This window comes from Amblyomma maculatum, chromosome 4 (assembly GCF_055883805.1).
Source record: "Amblyomma maculatum isolate TAMU_Amacu chromosome 4, ASM5588380v1, whole genome shotgun sequence".
Lineage (NCBI taxonomy): Eukaryota > Metazoa > Arthropoda > Arachnida > Ixodida > Ixodidae > Amblyomma > Amblyomma maculatum.
The window spans coordinates 19,737,726-19,752,140 of record NC_139347.1 but is presented as its reverse complement, the minus strand read 5'-3'; the positions used below and the strand labels follow the sequence as shown (position 1 = coordinate 19,752,140).

Here is a 14,415-nt window from a genome sequence, read left to right as displayed (position 1 = left end):
AAATAAAATAAAAATTATAATAATACTTTCATCAATTATTTGTGTACAATTTTTATAACTAAAATTAAATAAGGTTTTTTAATGACGTCATATGGCAGTCGATATATAGCACGTGACCTGCCACCGTCATTCCTCTTCGTTCTCCGTCGGTTGTGTTGGTAAGTTGCGGTCGCTCTTTATCCGTGTCGTCCCGGTATTGGCAAGTGTCATCCGTAAGAAATTTTGAGTACGTTTTGTCCGGTTGAAGTTTATGTTACTTGCTTCATTGATATTTCATCTTGAGGAATGTATTTTAAAATCTATTGAGAATTGGTAGTGGCTGGGGTAGCCGGTGAATTCGTCAATCATGGCGTTCACATAGGCCCTGCGTTCTCATGCCGGTTCCTTCGTATCGGCACTGCTAGGGCACCTATTGGGCCTCTTTCGGACTTGTGTTCGATTAAGTCTGGACCATATTGTCGTATTTTATTTAGAGTTTTGGAGCTAATTGATTGATTTGAAGCCTCGTGGTAATGAATCCTCGCGTCGCCATTTTGGCCGCACGCCATTCCGACGTGCTTTTGTCTGGTGCCGGCTGCGTTGCAGGGCGTGGAGAGTCGCGACTGTCGGAGCCAGTGCCTTTTGGTTTCTCGCTAACGCCTGTTCTTGGCCTCGTGGCTGTTCGCTTGCTTCTTCCGTAGACAGGGACACGCAAAAACCGCGACCATGGGAAAGGAAAAGACCCACATTAACATCGTCGTCATCGGCCACGTCGATTCCGGAAAGTCTACGACTACCGGACACTTGATCTACAAATGCGGTGGCATTGACAAGCGTACCATCGAGAAGTTCGAGAAGGAAGCCCAAGAGGTCAGTGCATCGTTCGATTCTTTTTATCGCTGCCTAACCCTTGCAGTGGTGCTGCGGCGGGCGTCTAGTGTTCGCCATATTGCCCGGCGTGCCGGCCGGCGTGGTCGGGTCGTTAACACATGGCCGGGTCGTGCTTTCCTTTGCGCAGATGGGGAAGGGATCCTTCAAGTACGCCTGGGTGCTGGACAAGCTTAAGGCAGAGCGTGAGCGTGGTATCACCATTGATATCACCCTCTGGAAGTTCGAGACGCCAAAGTACTACGTGACTGTCATCGACGCCCCCGGACATCGTGATTTCATCAAGAACATGATCACTGGAACGTCGCAGGTCAGCCAATCTTGATTACGCTTTGCCTGTGTGTATGTTGTTCGTATTCCTGAAACACGTATATTTAACTGTGTGCAGGCTGACTGTGCTGTGCTAATTGTGGCTGCCGGTACTGGCGAGTTCGAGGCTGGAATCTCCAAGAACGGCCAGACTCGAGAGCACGCTCTTCTGGCTTACACCCTGGGTGTGAAGCAGATGATCGTTGGTGTGAACAAGATGGATACTACTGAGCCGCCCTTCTCCCAGTCTCGATTCGAGGAAATCCAGAAGGAAGTGTCGGCTTACATCAAGAAGATCGGCTACAACCCGGCTACCGTACCCTTCGTTCCTATCTCCGGCTGGAACGGCGACAACATGCTTGAGCCCAGCACGAACATGCCCTGGTACAAGGGGTGGTCCATTGAGCGAAAGTCTGGAAAGTCTGAGGGCAAGACCCTCCTCCAGGCTCTTGATGCCATGGAGCCGCCGACCAGGCCCACGGACAAGCCCCTCCGACTTCCCCTGCAGGATGTCTACAAGATTGGTGGCATTGGCACGGTGCCCGTCGGCCGTGTGGAGACAGGTGTCCTGAAGCCTGGCATGGTCGTCACTTTTGCCCCTGCCAACCTGACCACTGAGGTCAAGTCTGTGGAGATGCACCACGAGGCCCTTGTCGAGGCCGTGCCTGGTGACAACGTCGGCTTCAACGTCAAGAACGTGTCTGTGAAAGAGCTGCGCCGAGGTTATGTGTGCGGAGATTCTAAGGACACTCCACCTAAGTCGACCGAGGAGTTCACCGCCCAGGTTATTGTGCTGAACCACCCCGGCCAGATCGCCAACGGCTACACGCCTGTGCTGGACTGCCACACAGCCCACATTGCTTGCAAGTTCAGGGAGATCAAGGAAAAGTGCGACCGTCGTTCCGGCAAGAAGCTGGAAGGTAGGTTGTGTGTCTGTGTGCAAGGCGTCTCGGCAGGGGTGCCTGACGGTGTTGCTTGGTTCTCTTTGCAGACAACCCCAAGTTCATCAAGTCTGGTGATGCCGCCATTATCGACCTGGTGCCCTCCAAGCCCATGTGCGTGGAGACCTTCACTGACTTCCCTCCCCTGGGTCGCTTCGCTGTCCGTGACATGAGGCAAACGGTGGCCGTCGGCGTCATCAAGTCTGTGAAGCCCAAGGAGGCATCTGGTGGCAAGGTCACCAAGGCCGCTGAGAAGGCCCAGAAGAAGAAATAACTATGGCTGCTTGGCAGGGCCTCTGAAGAGCAGCAGCACGCATGCTGGCCCCAAGCTGGGAAATGGCTCCTAGCTCACTTTTTGGTTACCCTGTTTCTCAACCTTTGGTTGCTGTGTCAGTGTCACCGCAAAGAGTTCAGGAGGAAAAAGAAAAAAGTCTGTGCCCCCTACCTGTTGAGATGTTGTCATTGGGTGTTTCTATTTTAAAAGTGACGCAAATAAAGCCAAGCTGTATCGCCCTGACCATGTGGTTCCGTTTGATATCTCTAGCATGTCTGCATGTTGTGTAGGACGAATTCAGAAGCGCTGCAGCCGTATCAGACTCGGGTGCGGAATGGTAAGTTCAGTGAATACGGCTTAAAGCTGTGGATGCAGATCGGAGTGTGAAGTCGTGCTGCGGCGGTGTTAATAGGTCGAAGTGTGGATTGCTGCTAGATCTTGCGTGTTCAGTGAATCATTTGTGAAAACTTGCTGTAGCGAGGCGATCGTGGCACCGTGGTGAAGGCAAATTGCTTTGGTAGTTTGGTTGTTTACCAGACGGTGGCGTTAGTGTCGCGGCAGCTTAGTGAGTCATGTGATGCCAATGCGGCACACGTGATTTAAGCGGCCGTCGGGGCGTCTGTTGCGACTGCATGATCGAGAGACGTCAGACTGAGTGCTGCAGGCAGTGAGTGCTGAGGTGTCGCTGTAGTCGGCGAGCAATGGGCTGTTGCGTTCGTCGTGCTGTTGTATCTTCGTTTGACGTGTAGTGAACAGGACGATAACGGCAACATTTCGGTGGTGGATATGTTGTAAGACTGATTTGCTGGACGGCAGTTGTGTGGAAGGCATCGAGTCTGCACGGACGGTTCGTTCAACTGCGGAGTCCGGAAAGACATGCGTCGGCTCATCGCCTGCGTTTTGGCAGTGTTTACCTGCGGCGTAAGTTTCCTTTCTAGGGTTTCCATTCATTCTCGCAGCAGTAACATGCAACTCTAAACCTAATGCGGTGATGTGTGTTATTTCTCTGACGGGACGGTACAGGACGGGGCGTATTCGCGAGCTCACATAGTCTGTTACTGCAGCTGCAACGCATTTTTCGAGGCTTGTGCTTTGTGAACAGCTCCGTCATGGAGAAAAAAGAAACTCATGGAGAAAAAAGAAACTGATTGTTGCTTATGTCAGAGTGAACTAGAATACGTCTGTGCATCTGCAGTCACGCAAATTCCGAGCTCATTAAGGTGTATTCATACAGTTCGCTTTCACGTTGGTTTAAAATATTGCTACGATCAGGTGCACGCAGACCTCGCTCTCGTTTTCGCACGCGCGGTCACATGAAAACGTCGATCCATCATTTGTCTTGTTTCGTCTGCATGACAAGACAACCGCACTGAAATGCTGGCGCACTACTTACCAGATGTGGCAGTGATTTGGCCGGCCAATGGGTGCAGCAAAACAATCGTTGCAGCGTCCAGTTCAAGGATGTGGTTGGTTTACCTTGCTCCCGCTAATTTTCGCTTGACGCCAGAAGAAACGGCATTTTTGCACTTTTTTTAATACTGTTTGCATATGCTTCCTGCATAGATAATGGTCATTTCTTCCCATAAAATGTATGTTGTAAAGAAGAGCGCATTCATTGTTTCGTCGCAGCTGCAAGTTAACAGTTCACTCTCTGGAACGAGGGAGCAGTTGCGTTTATAGCTTCTTGGTCTTGCCTTTTTCCAATGCTTTTATGAACTTACCAAAGATGTGAACAGTCGCAGGTGTTCCACCAACTTTGTGCGAGGTATTGCCATGTTTTTCAAAGTTCTTGAATCTGCACTCCAAGCAGCATGAAAGCTTCTGTTCTGAAATTTGCAGGCTGGGCTAACTTGTTTGGGATTGCAGCTAGTACTGCAGCTTGGTTCAATTCAAGCACATTAACCAAAATAAGCAAATGAATGTGTGCTGTATATTTCACCTGTGATCCGGGAATTTTGTGCTTGCAAAACTCGTAACCTTACTGCTTGGAGTGCTGTTGAAGCCATGACGTCTTGTGACAGTACCTGTAGCTTCTTGAGCTCCACTTGCCGTAGTTTATATCTGGGCTGGTGAGTTTATTCATGACATTTTTTTTTGCATACTTGTCACATGATGCTGAGACTAACAGTTGGCATTTCCTTTCTTGATAAATGCATTCAGTGATTATCTTGGCACTGATCGATGATAATTGGCTTTCACACATTGTTCTCTGCACAGAGCTTGAGTGATAGCTGTAATTAAGTATTTTCCCTTTATAACTTGCCTCTGGAATTTGGATCATTGCTGAGAATTTTGTCGCCATAATTATGCAGCCTTCCTGTGTGCTTATTGTCCACAGCCCCCCAAATTCATGTGACTTTGACAAGTACGCAATTAAAATATCACATCTTTGCTTTGCGAAAGCTGTTTTCTCAATCAACTGATGAGCCATAGCAGGTCCAAATCTTAGTTGCAAACAGGCTTTTAGATAAACTGTAATAGAAGAGACATCTGGGCGAGTTGGTACAGTGACATGATGAATAAACAGCGCTACAGACTAGGACGGAGGTCAAGAACAAACAGGACGGGCGCTGTTCTTGACCTCCGTCCTAGTCTGTAGCGCTGTTTATTCATCATGTTTTAGATAAGTTTGAAGGCGATTAGAAGGGGCACCATGTGCTGAGATAGTAGTTTCTACTGCCGGAGGCGTGTGAAAGGAGACAGCTCAAAGATGTTTCTCTCTTTCTTTTTGTAATAGCAGGCTGTCCATGAGCCTGCTACTCGGCTAAACTAGCTTTTGTTTCACTTTTCTCTCATAACTGCAATCATGATCTCGCTGTGTTAATTGTGCGTAACTTTTCTTATAACTGTTCTAGCCATACAACTCCAGCTATTTAATGACCTTGTACTGTTCATTAAAAAAAATACATTGCTGTGCCTGGTGGTTTTTTCACTCCCTTCTTAGGCAAGCTGCACATCTGTATGCTTGATAATATTAATTTGTGGTATGTAGCCTGGATTGCTGACTCTATGGAAGATTAAGCACCTGGGAGTGTAGGGGGAGGGGAGCATGTATGGATGTGTGAGATATTTGAAAATTTCAAATAGGATGGATGGATGGTGGCTTTACCCTTTGTATCTGGCGGCAGCTTGTGAGCCCGTGGTTTTGCAATTTCTCCTTTCCCTAGCCCTACTCCACCAATCTCCCAACCGCCCCTTCATTATACTAATTTGTTTCTCGTCTATTTGTGCACCTTCCCCGTCAAATCCCAGCGCCCTCTCCAAATTGGTTTCTTTTCCGTCTGGGATGGTCGGCTGAACTCCACAAACCGCACATAGTATATCTACTTCCTCAAATTTTTCCCTGTACGTTTTCGTTTGCAGGACCCCTGTTCTAGCTCCGAATAACAGTGAGCTGCCTCGTGAGTTGTCAAATAGATTTTTCCTCATTTCGTGCTTCTGATTTCTATACAGACTCAGCGCCGATTTTTCTTGCATTCTTGCCTCTCAGAACTGTCTTTCTGTCTCCTTTACCTCCCTTTCCACGTTAGTATTTTGCTGTGTCCCGTCAGTCATCTGTATGCACTTAAACCTTAGCTTTCAGGTTTTGTTTGTCCACTTCGTATTTAGGCTTTTCATGTATAAGTACTTGTATACCTTTCTTGCCCACCTTTTTTCTTCCATTCCAGACAGTCTCTGATCGTATTTTAGTTTCCCAATTGCCTCTCCCACCTCAAAAGACGACCAGTCCATGTCCCCCTGGACACCCTCATTCGGAGTGTTTCTAACCTGCCCACCCGTCTCTGACTGGTTTCAAGGTTTGACTGTACTTCCAATTTCAAGCACAGGACTGCATTCCCAAAAGTGAGGCCTGGTACCATAATTTCTTTCCATGCCCCTTTACCTACCTCTTACCTATCATAGTTCCAAAGCACCCTGCGTTTCATATCTGAATTCCTCTTTCCTTGTCATTGATAGTTCTTTCTTGCTCTTCCAGATAGTATTTGCCTTCATTTAGCCATATGCCCAGATATTTATATTTCTCCACATGGTCAATCATTTTTTTCCTGTATCTCTATTGGGTCGCCTTTGTCATCGTTATATATCATTATCCCTGATTTCTCTTATGAATTGCAGTTCCAACTTAGCACCCTCTGTCCCACAGATTCTTATTAGCTCCTGCAACCCATCTCGCTTATCTGCCAGCAAGACAGTGCCATCTGCGTACATCAATCCCGGTAGCACTTGGCTTACTTTCTGTCCTCCCTGCATATATCCCAGGTCTACTCCTACATCACTATTTTCAAGGCTTTTTTTCCATCTGACCCATATATATCACGAATAGCAGGGGCGACAAGGGGCAGCCTTGTCTGAGTCCTTTTTGCTGGCTTTGTTGTTTCTCCCTCCTATGTTATGACAGCCTCATTATCTGTATATGCCCTTTCTAGGAATCTGACTATGCTACCATCCAATCCATACCTCTTTAATTGGTCCCACAGCTTACCTTGATCTGCATTATCATATGCCCCCTTAATGTCTAGAAAGGCTAGCCATAGAGGTCTCTTACTTGTAGCTGCTATCTCTATGCACTGGTTTACTATAAACAAGTTATCCTCCAGTCTTCTGTCCTTGCGGAACCCATTCTGCAGCTCACCTAGTATCTCCTTACCCTCTGCCCATTCTTCTAGTCTACACTTAACAAGTTGCATTGCCAGTCTATATATGACTGAGGTGACTGTGATTGGTCTGTAAGATTTAATGTTGTCCTTGCTTCCTTTACCCTCATAAATTAGTCTGTACAGTGATTCAGATAGCGTCTATTTCGATTAGTCTTGAGAAATCAGCTGATGTAAATTCAAAATTATTGAAAGCCAATTGATTGTGTCCTCAACTTTTTGAATACTTTTCAAATAAATGCCACATGGTTCAAATAAGGCCTGCCATAGCCTTTCTTTTTGACAACTGTTTTAAACATAGGACTGACACCACATACAATCCGGCCGCGATTATTAGGATGAAGGGTTCAGTGCTGTGATGTGGACCGTCCATATGGCAGCGTTCATAATACTGATACGTGGTCACCGTGACAAGGAGATGTGGCAAGTTTGAGAAACCCTACCTCGATGCTTGAACTCAGAAGCCATAACTCGTACATATATCTGTCACCTGTCTTATGTTCTCGAATATGGCTTTAGCTTAGTTTCTATTTTTATCAGTAAGAAAATGTACTTTCTTGCATGTATAACTCGACATTCAAAGATTTAATGCACAGACTTCGTGTTGCCCGAGTCGCTTTAGGAGGTTAAACACCTAACTAAACCTTTATCGAGATACCTTAGTGGAGATTAGTATTGTCTTTTAACAGCTGTAGACCCTATTCACTCTCAGGTTTAGCAGGCAGCCATTGTGGCAACCGTTTTGCGGAGACGCCATAATGTTGGTTGGTTCGAAACTAAAAGCATACAAAAAATGCTTCCAACGCGTCGGTGCCAGTCTACCAGCGTCCTCCCTGCTGCGCGCTGCTCATTTGTCAGATACTTGAGACGCCGTTTGCAACACCGTCCGACCAGAGCTCTGATTTCACCTACGCTGTACCCTGATTCGCAGTAGGCTCTCTCTCTTTCTTTCTCCCTCTCTCATGTTGCATTGTGTGTGCCATGGTTGCCAGTAAAGTAACAATGACTTCACGTGAATAAGCTCTATAGCTTTAACTTCATGCATTATGGCTACTTACTGCAGGGCCAGAGCTGGAGCTTCAATTTTTGCATGATTGCTCATTTTGTACAAATATTTACACATATAGCAACTGTGGCTACTTACTGCAGGGCCAGAGCTGGAGCTTCAATTTTTGCATGATTGCTCATTTTGTACAAATATTTACACATATAGCAACTGTGGCTACAAATATTTGTTTTGCTCTTTACCTACGCTATTAATATTCAGTAGTGTTTGGTAAAAGCACTATTTGCTCACCCCTAAAAGCAAGGCTCTTTTGGCTCAGTGTTTGATTATGAAGTAGTAAAACCATATTTCTTGCTAGGAGCTTGGACCCAAATCCAGTGACTGGTTTTTTGCACTTGCTCTTGCTTTTTGAAGTTACCTGATTTTTCAGACGATGACATCCTTCAAATTCTAGCATTAGCTGCTGGAAAGTATCCTCGTCTATTTGGCACATAAAATTGCATAATATGAACAGTGACTTCCTATATGCACTTGCTCATAAATTCAGTATTTTGGGGTTGATTTTTATTTGGTGGGCACTTGTGATAGTGATCTATCTTTCTAAAACAAAAAAAATGAGGTACTTCTCAAGATGTATTTGTTTTTTTGTTTTTCAATTATCTCCTTTGCATTTTTTTCGTGTGTGAGCATAGCCCTGTGTGTAGCAAAGCAAGTCGTACAGTGATATAAGATACACCCATTGAGGTAATTCAGTGGCTGTAGCATTCAGCTGCTGAGCATATGGTCACAGGACAAAGTCCTGGCGATGGCAACTGCATTTTGATAAACGCAGAATGCAAAAACAATGTATGCAGTGTCAGGGCATGGTGAAGACCTACAGGGGGTGTAAACAAATTTAGAGTGTCCTCCACTATGACAGCTCTCTCTCTTTCCATCATTCGTTCCCTCGTGGTGCGGTTTGGGTGACCCCAAGAGCTGGACAATTCCTGCATCCTATGTGACATTTGTATGCTAGGTGTAGTGCTGTGGAGTTGCGTTGAACAGCACTAAACTGTGAGCCCCGCCGGGGTGGTGCAGTGGTTACGGCGCTCGACTACTGTTCCCAAGGATGCGGGATCGAGCCGCTTTTCGGTGGAGGCAAAAAGCAAAGGCGCCCGTGTGCTGTGTGATGTCAGTGCACGTTAAAGAACCCCAGGTGGTCGAAATTTTCGGAGTCCTCCACTACGGCGTCTCTCATAGCCCGAGTTGCTTTGGGACGTTAAACCCAACAAACCAAACCAAACCACTAAACTGTGAAGTTTCCACTGCAATGTTTCACCATCAGCACAAGAGGCATTTTGCTTTTGTTTACTCTGTGATAAGAGAACAGCATTTTACATCTGAAATATACGTCATGGTGAATTTTTAAAGGTAATTCAGTAAACTAAGAACGAAATGGCAGACTTCGCAGGACAATGAGGTGAACAACAAACTACACTTCATTAAGCCTATAATTAGAGAATGAAAGTCATGCAGCCATCAAGAGCGCTTTGTCAAAGTGATCCTATGTAGTCTCCGCATCGGACACACACACCTCACGCACAACTTTTTATTCCTGCAGCAAGAGAAACCTACATGTGAAGCATGTGGGGATGAGCTCACAATCAGTCATCTTTTGGTATCATGCACGAAGCTCGAAGAAATAAGAAAAATACATTTCATAGCTCTCTGTAATGAACACATCCCACTCCACCTAAACCTTCTCCTCGGATAAAATGCCCTTGTTGAATTAACCTGTGTTCTCAATTTTTTTTTTTTCAATGAAATCAATTTCCTAAGTAAACTATTTTCAAACTTCTAAGTCCTTGCCTCCCTACCTTGCAGCTGCTAAAATTTTCAGCGTATGGCAAATGCAGCGATGATCTGCTAAACAATTGCCCTTTAGAGCTGCTTTGTTTTGAGCAACGAAGCTGGACTCTATGCTGCCTTCATGCCAGATTGTTTTGTCGCCTTAAACAATGGATTGTGACTCTGGTTGTACTTGTTTCGTTCTGCATATGCAGCTGGCCACTTCCGCTGCCCCCCAGTGTGTCATGAGGGGCTCCTGTGGAATTGATCCACTGACAAGCAAGGAGATGCCCTGTGTCGACCATGGCCCACCTGAAGCTATCAGCAGTAGTTCATGGAAGGCTCTCGAAGGAATCTGTCCAGACTTGGTGTCAGGTGTGCATGTGGCTGTGGCTGAACAAAGTTAAACATGTTGCTAGTCAGAGCTAGGTATGCACGCATGTTTTGCCATGAAATGCAGAGATATGGACAGCATCATCAGTGACAGGCTGTGCAGATTTATCCGGGCATTTAAGTTTGTCCTCTGGTCTAGGTGGAATGGCATTTTGCTTTGCTGTGAAGCCTACGAACAGTATTAATTTTTTCTTGTAAATTTACTCCAGATGCGTAGGCTTACCTGAAATTCCAGAGCTGTGTCAGCTTAAATGAATGCCATTCTGCATGTACAGTCACAGCTGTTTTTTTTTTTGTTTTTTTTTCCTTGGTCTCCATCATCAAAGCTTGGGAGTTCTGAATGGGAGGAGGCCTGTATTTCAGTTAATTTATGCTTGCTTTAATCAGGCATGCTTCAACACTTCCTATAAAAGATGCGAAAGCAACAAAATCATGAGGCAGATATTCACCACTTGTGGGTTTGCCCGGCACTGAAGCCAACGAGAATTTGGCACCTGACGGCAGTGGGCCTTTCGCTGAACAACTCATCTTCGTACATCGCTCTCGCTTGAACTCTAATAGAACAGCCAACATTTATTCTTTCATTTAATACCCCTCTAAAAATTTTATTTGGCACCTGACGGCAGTGGGCCTTTCGCTGAACAACTCATCTTCGTACATCGCTCTCGCTTGAACTTTAATAGAACAGCCAACATTTATTCTTTCATTTAATACCCCTCTAAAAATTTTTACATATTCCATTATGCCTTGAGGCAATAAACTGCGTTATTGAAAAAAAAAAAAAAAAAAAAAACTATTTTATTTTCTTTGCTTAGCTCATTACTAGTTCGTCTGGAAGATAACTTTGGGTCTTGTTTTATAGATTCGTCCAGCCGCTGGCTTACTGCTAGATTTTTAAACAGCCTGGTACTTGATTAAAGAAATTAACTTACATGGTTTGAGCACTCCGTTGTTTTGCAGTCAAATGCAGCAGTTAATTGACACGGGTGACAAAAGCAGTGACATATAGTGATAGTGTTGCTGTGACCCTGAAGAAAGTGCCATACCTAGTTGCAGTTCATTCGCATGCATAATGTATATGCAGGCACATGCAAACACATCTGCCTAAACTTATTTGCCAGGGTGCCCTTTTGCCAAACTGTCTTTGGTTTATTAAAATCAAATCATTATTATCATCGTGCAATCTGTCACTCTGTACCGCACTCAATCAGTTAGTCGTTCAGTAGCATTTTCCCAGGGGGGAGTATGAGAACAGCCAGATATATATATATATATATATATATATATATATATATATGTTTTTTAACTAAAGCTTGCATCATGGTATATGTATGTCATAACTAGGCCGTGTACCTTGCGATAAAATGTGGTGCATATTACTGTTTGAAATCAGATGTTTTTCGACCAGTTGCTTAGTGCAAACTGTAAAATGTAGCGATTATCGGTAAGAGGAATTTTGAAAGTGCACCAGATTATAGAAGCAAAAAGGCAAAAATTTTATTGACCTTGGATCAAATGCTGTTGATTATATTATTTACGAGCAACTTAGACTGTCAACCATGCCGGCGAGCTCTTTTGTGATGATAGCACACAGTTTTGAAAATGCTCCCTCAGCATTAGTGCATGACATAGGAGAACGTAAAGTGTCCAAAGACGCTTGAACTAATACTGGCCAGTCATATGCATTCAGTTTCCAAAACAAAGGAGGCTGAACAAAAGCACTTGCCGTGTTCTGGCGGTAACTGCGGAACTCGGACTTGAGCTCTTTCATATTGCACGTATCCCACACTACTAGTTCCTAGATCTGTTCATGTTGATTGAATTTGAGCCTCGTGCGTTTCCCCTGCTTGAACTGCTTTTTTAAACACCTGCTAGCCCGTGTGTTTACTATAAAGTTTTTCATTAAAAAGGGGTCCTAAAACCGTTCTTTTTTTCCAGCTTTTACGAATTAAATCTTTTTTTTTTTTTCCGACAGATCTTTATTGCTGTTTTTCGGTTAAAGCCAAAAAGTACACGGCCTAGTCCTAACTGAAACCTATAATGTTTGGCTGCAGGCCAGTCAGAACTCACTATGTAGGGTCATGTGATCTATTCCAGTCTCTTTCATTGTCATGCTTGAGTGTGACTCACAAAGTGGCAACAAAATCAAACACAATGGTTCACCTTGCAGCGTCAGGAGACCTGTGTTCCGGGCAGTTTGGGGATTTAGTGCTATCTCCTGCACACAGTGCAAGGTGTGAAGTTTAATCATCCCTATTGCAGGAGGAGAGAATTTGTTGTGCTGTAATGATGGCCAGGTTGCTGCCCTTGCTGGTAATCTAGAACTTATGCGGGATATGGTGGCCGGCTGTCCATCTTGCTTCTTCAACTTGGCCCGTGTATTCTGCGCTGTCACTTGTTCCCCTCAGCAGGACACTTTTCTCGAGGCAAGACACTGCTCATTTTTTTTCACAAGCTGTCTTGTGCATGTTGAGTGCTGGGGTTCTGTGCAGATGTCATGGTGCTGAAAAGATGCTTGCCATTATTCTGGTATTTGTCATCAATACCTCCTATGCCTTTGATGCAATGTGCCAGGGAATAAGTGGATGGCAGAAATGGAGGTAACCAGCTTTGCAGACTCTTTTTTTTTTTTTTTTAATTTACAATGCATTATTTCTTTAGTGAAGAGCTTGTCAGTGGTACTGCTCAGTATTCTGCTCACTGACTTTTGGGGTGGTCTTTGCTGTATTGAGCTGTTGATATTTATTACACAACTGGAATACTTGTAACTATTAGGGAAGTATTGTAATAGCACTTTTATGTAAACAGCACTATCATATGATTTTTTTTAGTTGTTTTTTTCCAATGCTGTTACACTTTTTGAATGCCAAGAATTTAAAGCTATCAGTGCAACATTACAAAAGGGTTGTTGCATTTCTGGCTTGAGCCCTTGTGGTACAAAAGAATCTTTGCCAGAAAAGGAAAATTGGGCATAGATTGTTGAAGGGCTGTATGCATGACAATGAGAGATACTCATAAGTAAATAAATCAACAGCTAGAAATTGTCCATTGGTGTTGTTTTTCAATTTGAGTTTGGATAACTAACTGATATGGTGAAACATTATTGATGATATTTCCAGTCTATACAGTTTCCCAGTTCATATTCATCAAACTGCAGACAATAAAAAATCCCCCATAGAGTTACAATGTCTCTTCTCCAATTAGTATGTTCCCAGATAACATAACTTCCCGGCTGGTACCTGCAAAAATTTAACAAATTGTGGCCCTGTAATATGTTTAGTGGCTAAATGCACATGCTTATACACAAATGGGCCAAACCTGAGCGCTCGTGACATGAAAAGCTAGAATGGCAGTCGCCTGCTGTCATGGGCTTAGTACTAAGAGTTAGGAACCCAAAACAATAAAAAAATTATGCATAAGAAGAGTGGCTGTTTTCATGAGGACAAAGCACGAAAAAGAAAAAGATGGCTGCTTCTCTGGAGTACCTTAGTGCAAAGGGACAAAGCATATGAAGGCTACAATGTTGGGCTTACATATGTTAGGGAAAAAAAAAATGGAAAAGGAAACACCCAACGCACAATTAAAAGATAAAAAAGCACAGATGTTACATTTAAAAATTTAGCTGGTTACAATTTCACTCTTTCTTCATCGCGCACTTTCCCATATCAAGCATCTGCTCTCGGTAACGGCGCACTGCCTTTTATAGCCCCATGATCGCACTCACTTACACAGGCGGGAATTTCCGGCGCAATAAGTCAACCGCTAACACATAGAGTGGTCCAGGTGTGAGGAATGCAGCACAAGACTTAGTGCTAAGGGTTGCTTGTTGTTATCTATGAAGTGAAAAATCTTGCACCTCATTCAGCAGTCTGGATCATACATTTTCCTGGATGTATGACCCTTTCTCATTATTGGCATCGTGTGTTTGAACCAAGTGGCAGAGGAAAAAAGTGTTTCAGATACTTTTCTCGGTGATAGACGTCCATTGTAGATCAGCAGAAATGAATGTATATCTATGAAGAGCTGAGCAATCAAGGATTACTAGGACTTAGTTTTGGTGGAATTGTTCGCAGTGCTTTTATGATTGTGCCAGCTGTAGCTCATGGGTTTTAAAATTTAACAAACTGCTATACTGTGCATTTA

The 14,415-nt window shown here is 44.2% G+C and overlaps 2 protein-coding genes across 3 annotated transcripts in view; both read left to right on the top strand.

The window, feature by feature from the left end:
* Nucleotides 1-47: 47 nt before the first annotated feature.
* LOC146190390 (elongation factor 1-alpha 1) lies at nt 48-2,634 on the top strand. Of its 2 annotated transcripts, none has more exons than XM_084600865.1 (5): nt 48-158; nt 681-849; nt 998-1,177; nt 1,256-2,096; nt 2,168-2,634. In XM_084600865.1, the coding sequence occupies exons 2-5, from the start codon at nt 706-708 to the stop codon at nt 2,389-2,391; spliced, it is 1,389 nt and encodes a 462-aa protein (XP_084456991.1). In that variant the 5' UTR covers nt 48-158; nt 681-705; the 3' UTR covers nt 2,392-2,634. The 2 variants fall into 2 exon arrangements, with proteins under 2 accessions (XP_084456991.1, XP_084456992.1); XM_084600866.1 differs by having other exon boundaries at nt 142-226.
* A 301-nt stretch (nt 2,635-2,935) lies between these two features.
* The window catches only part of LOC146190389 (NPC intracellular cholesterol transporter 1-like), a 61,962-nt gene continuing 50,482 nt past the window's right edge, over nt 2,936-14,415 (top strand). The window contains exons 1-3 of the mRNA XM_084600864.1: nt 2,936-3,312; nt 10,095-10,254; nt 12,535-12,698. Coding sequence (XP_084456990.1) covers nt 3,268-3,312; nt 10,095-10,254; nt 12,535-12,698 — 369 coding nt within the window. The 5' untranslated portion in view covers nt 2,936-3,267. The remainder of the gene's footprint in view (nt 3,313-10,094; nt 10,255-12,534; nt 12,699-14,415) is intronic.

Excerpts from the sequence above, each read along its gene's own strand:
- LOC146190390 (XM_084600865.1), top strand. The coding sequence starts at position 706 with ATGGGAAAGGAAAAGACCCACATTAACATCGTCGTCATCGGCCACGTC. Across the intron at positions 850-997 it reads TCGAGAAGGAAGCCCAAGAG|ATGGGGAAGGGATCCTTCAA; the intron begins GTCAGTGCATCG and ends TCCTTTGCGCAG. Across the intron at positions 2,097-2,167 it reads TTCCGGCAAGAAGCTGGAAG|ACAACCCCAAGTTCATCAAG; the intron begins GTAGGTTGTGTG and ends TTCTCTTTGCAG.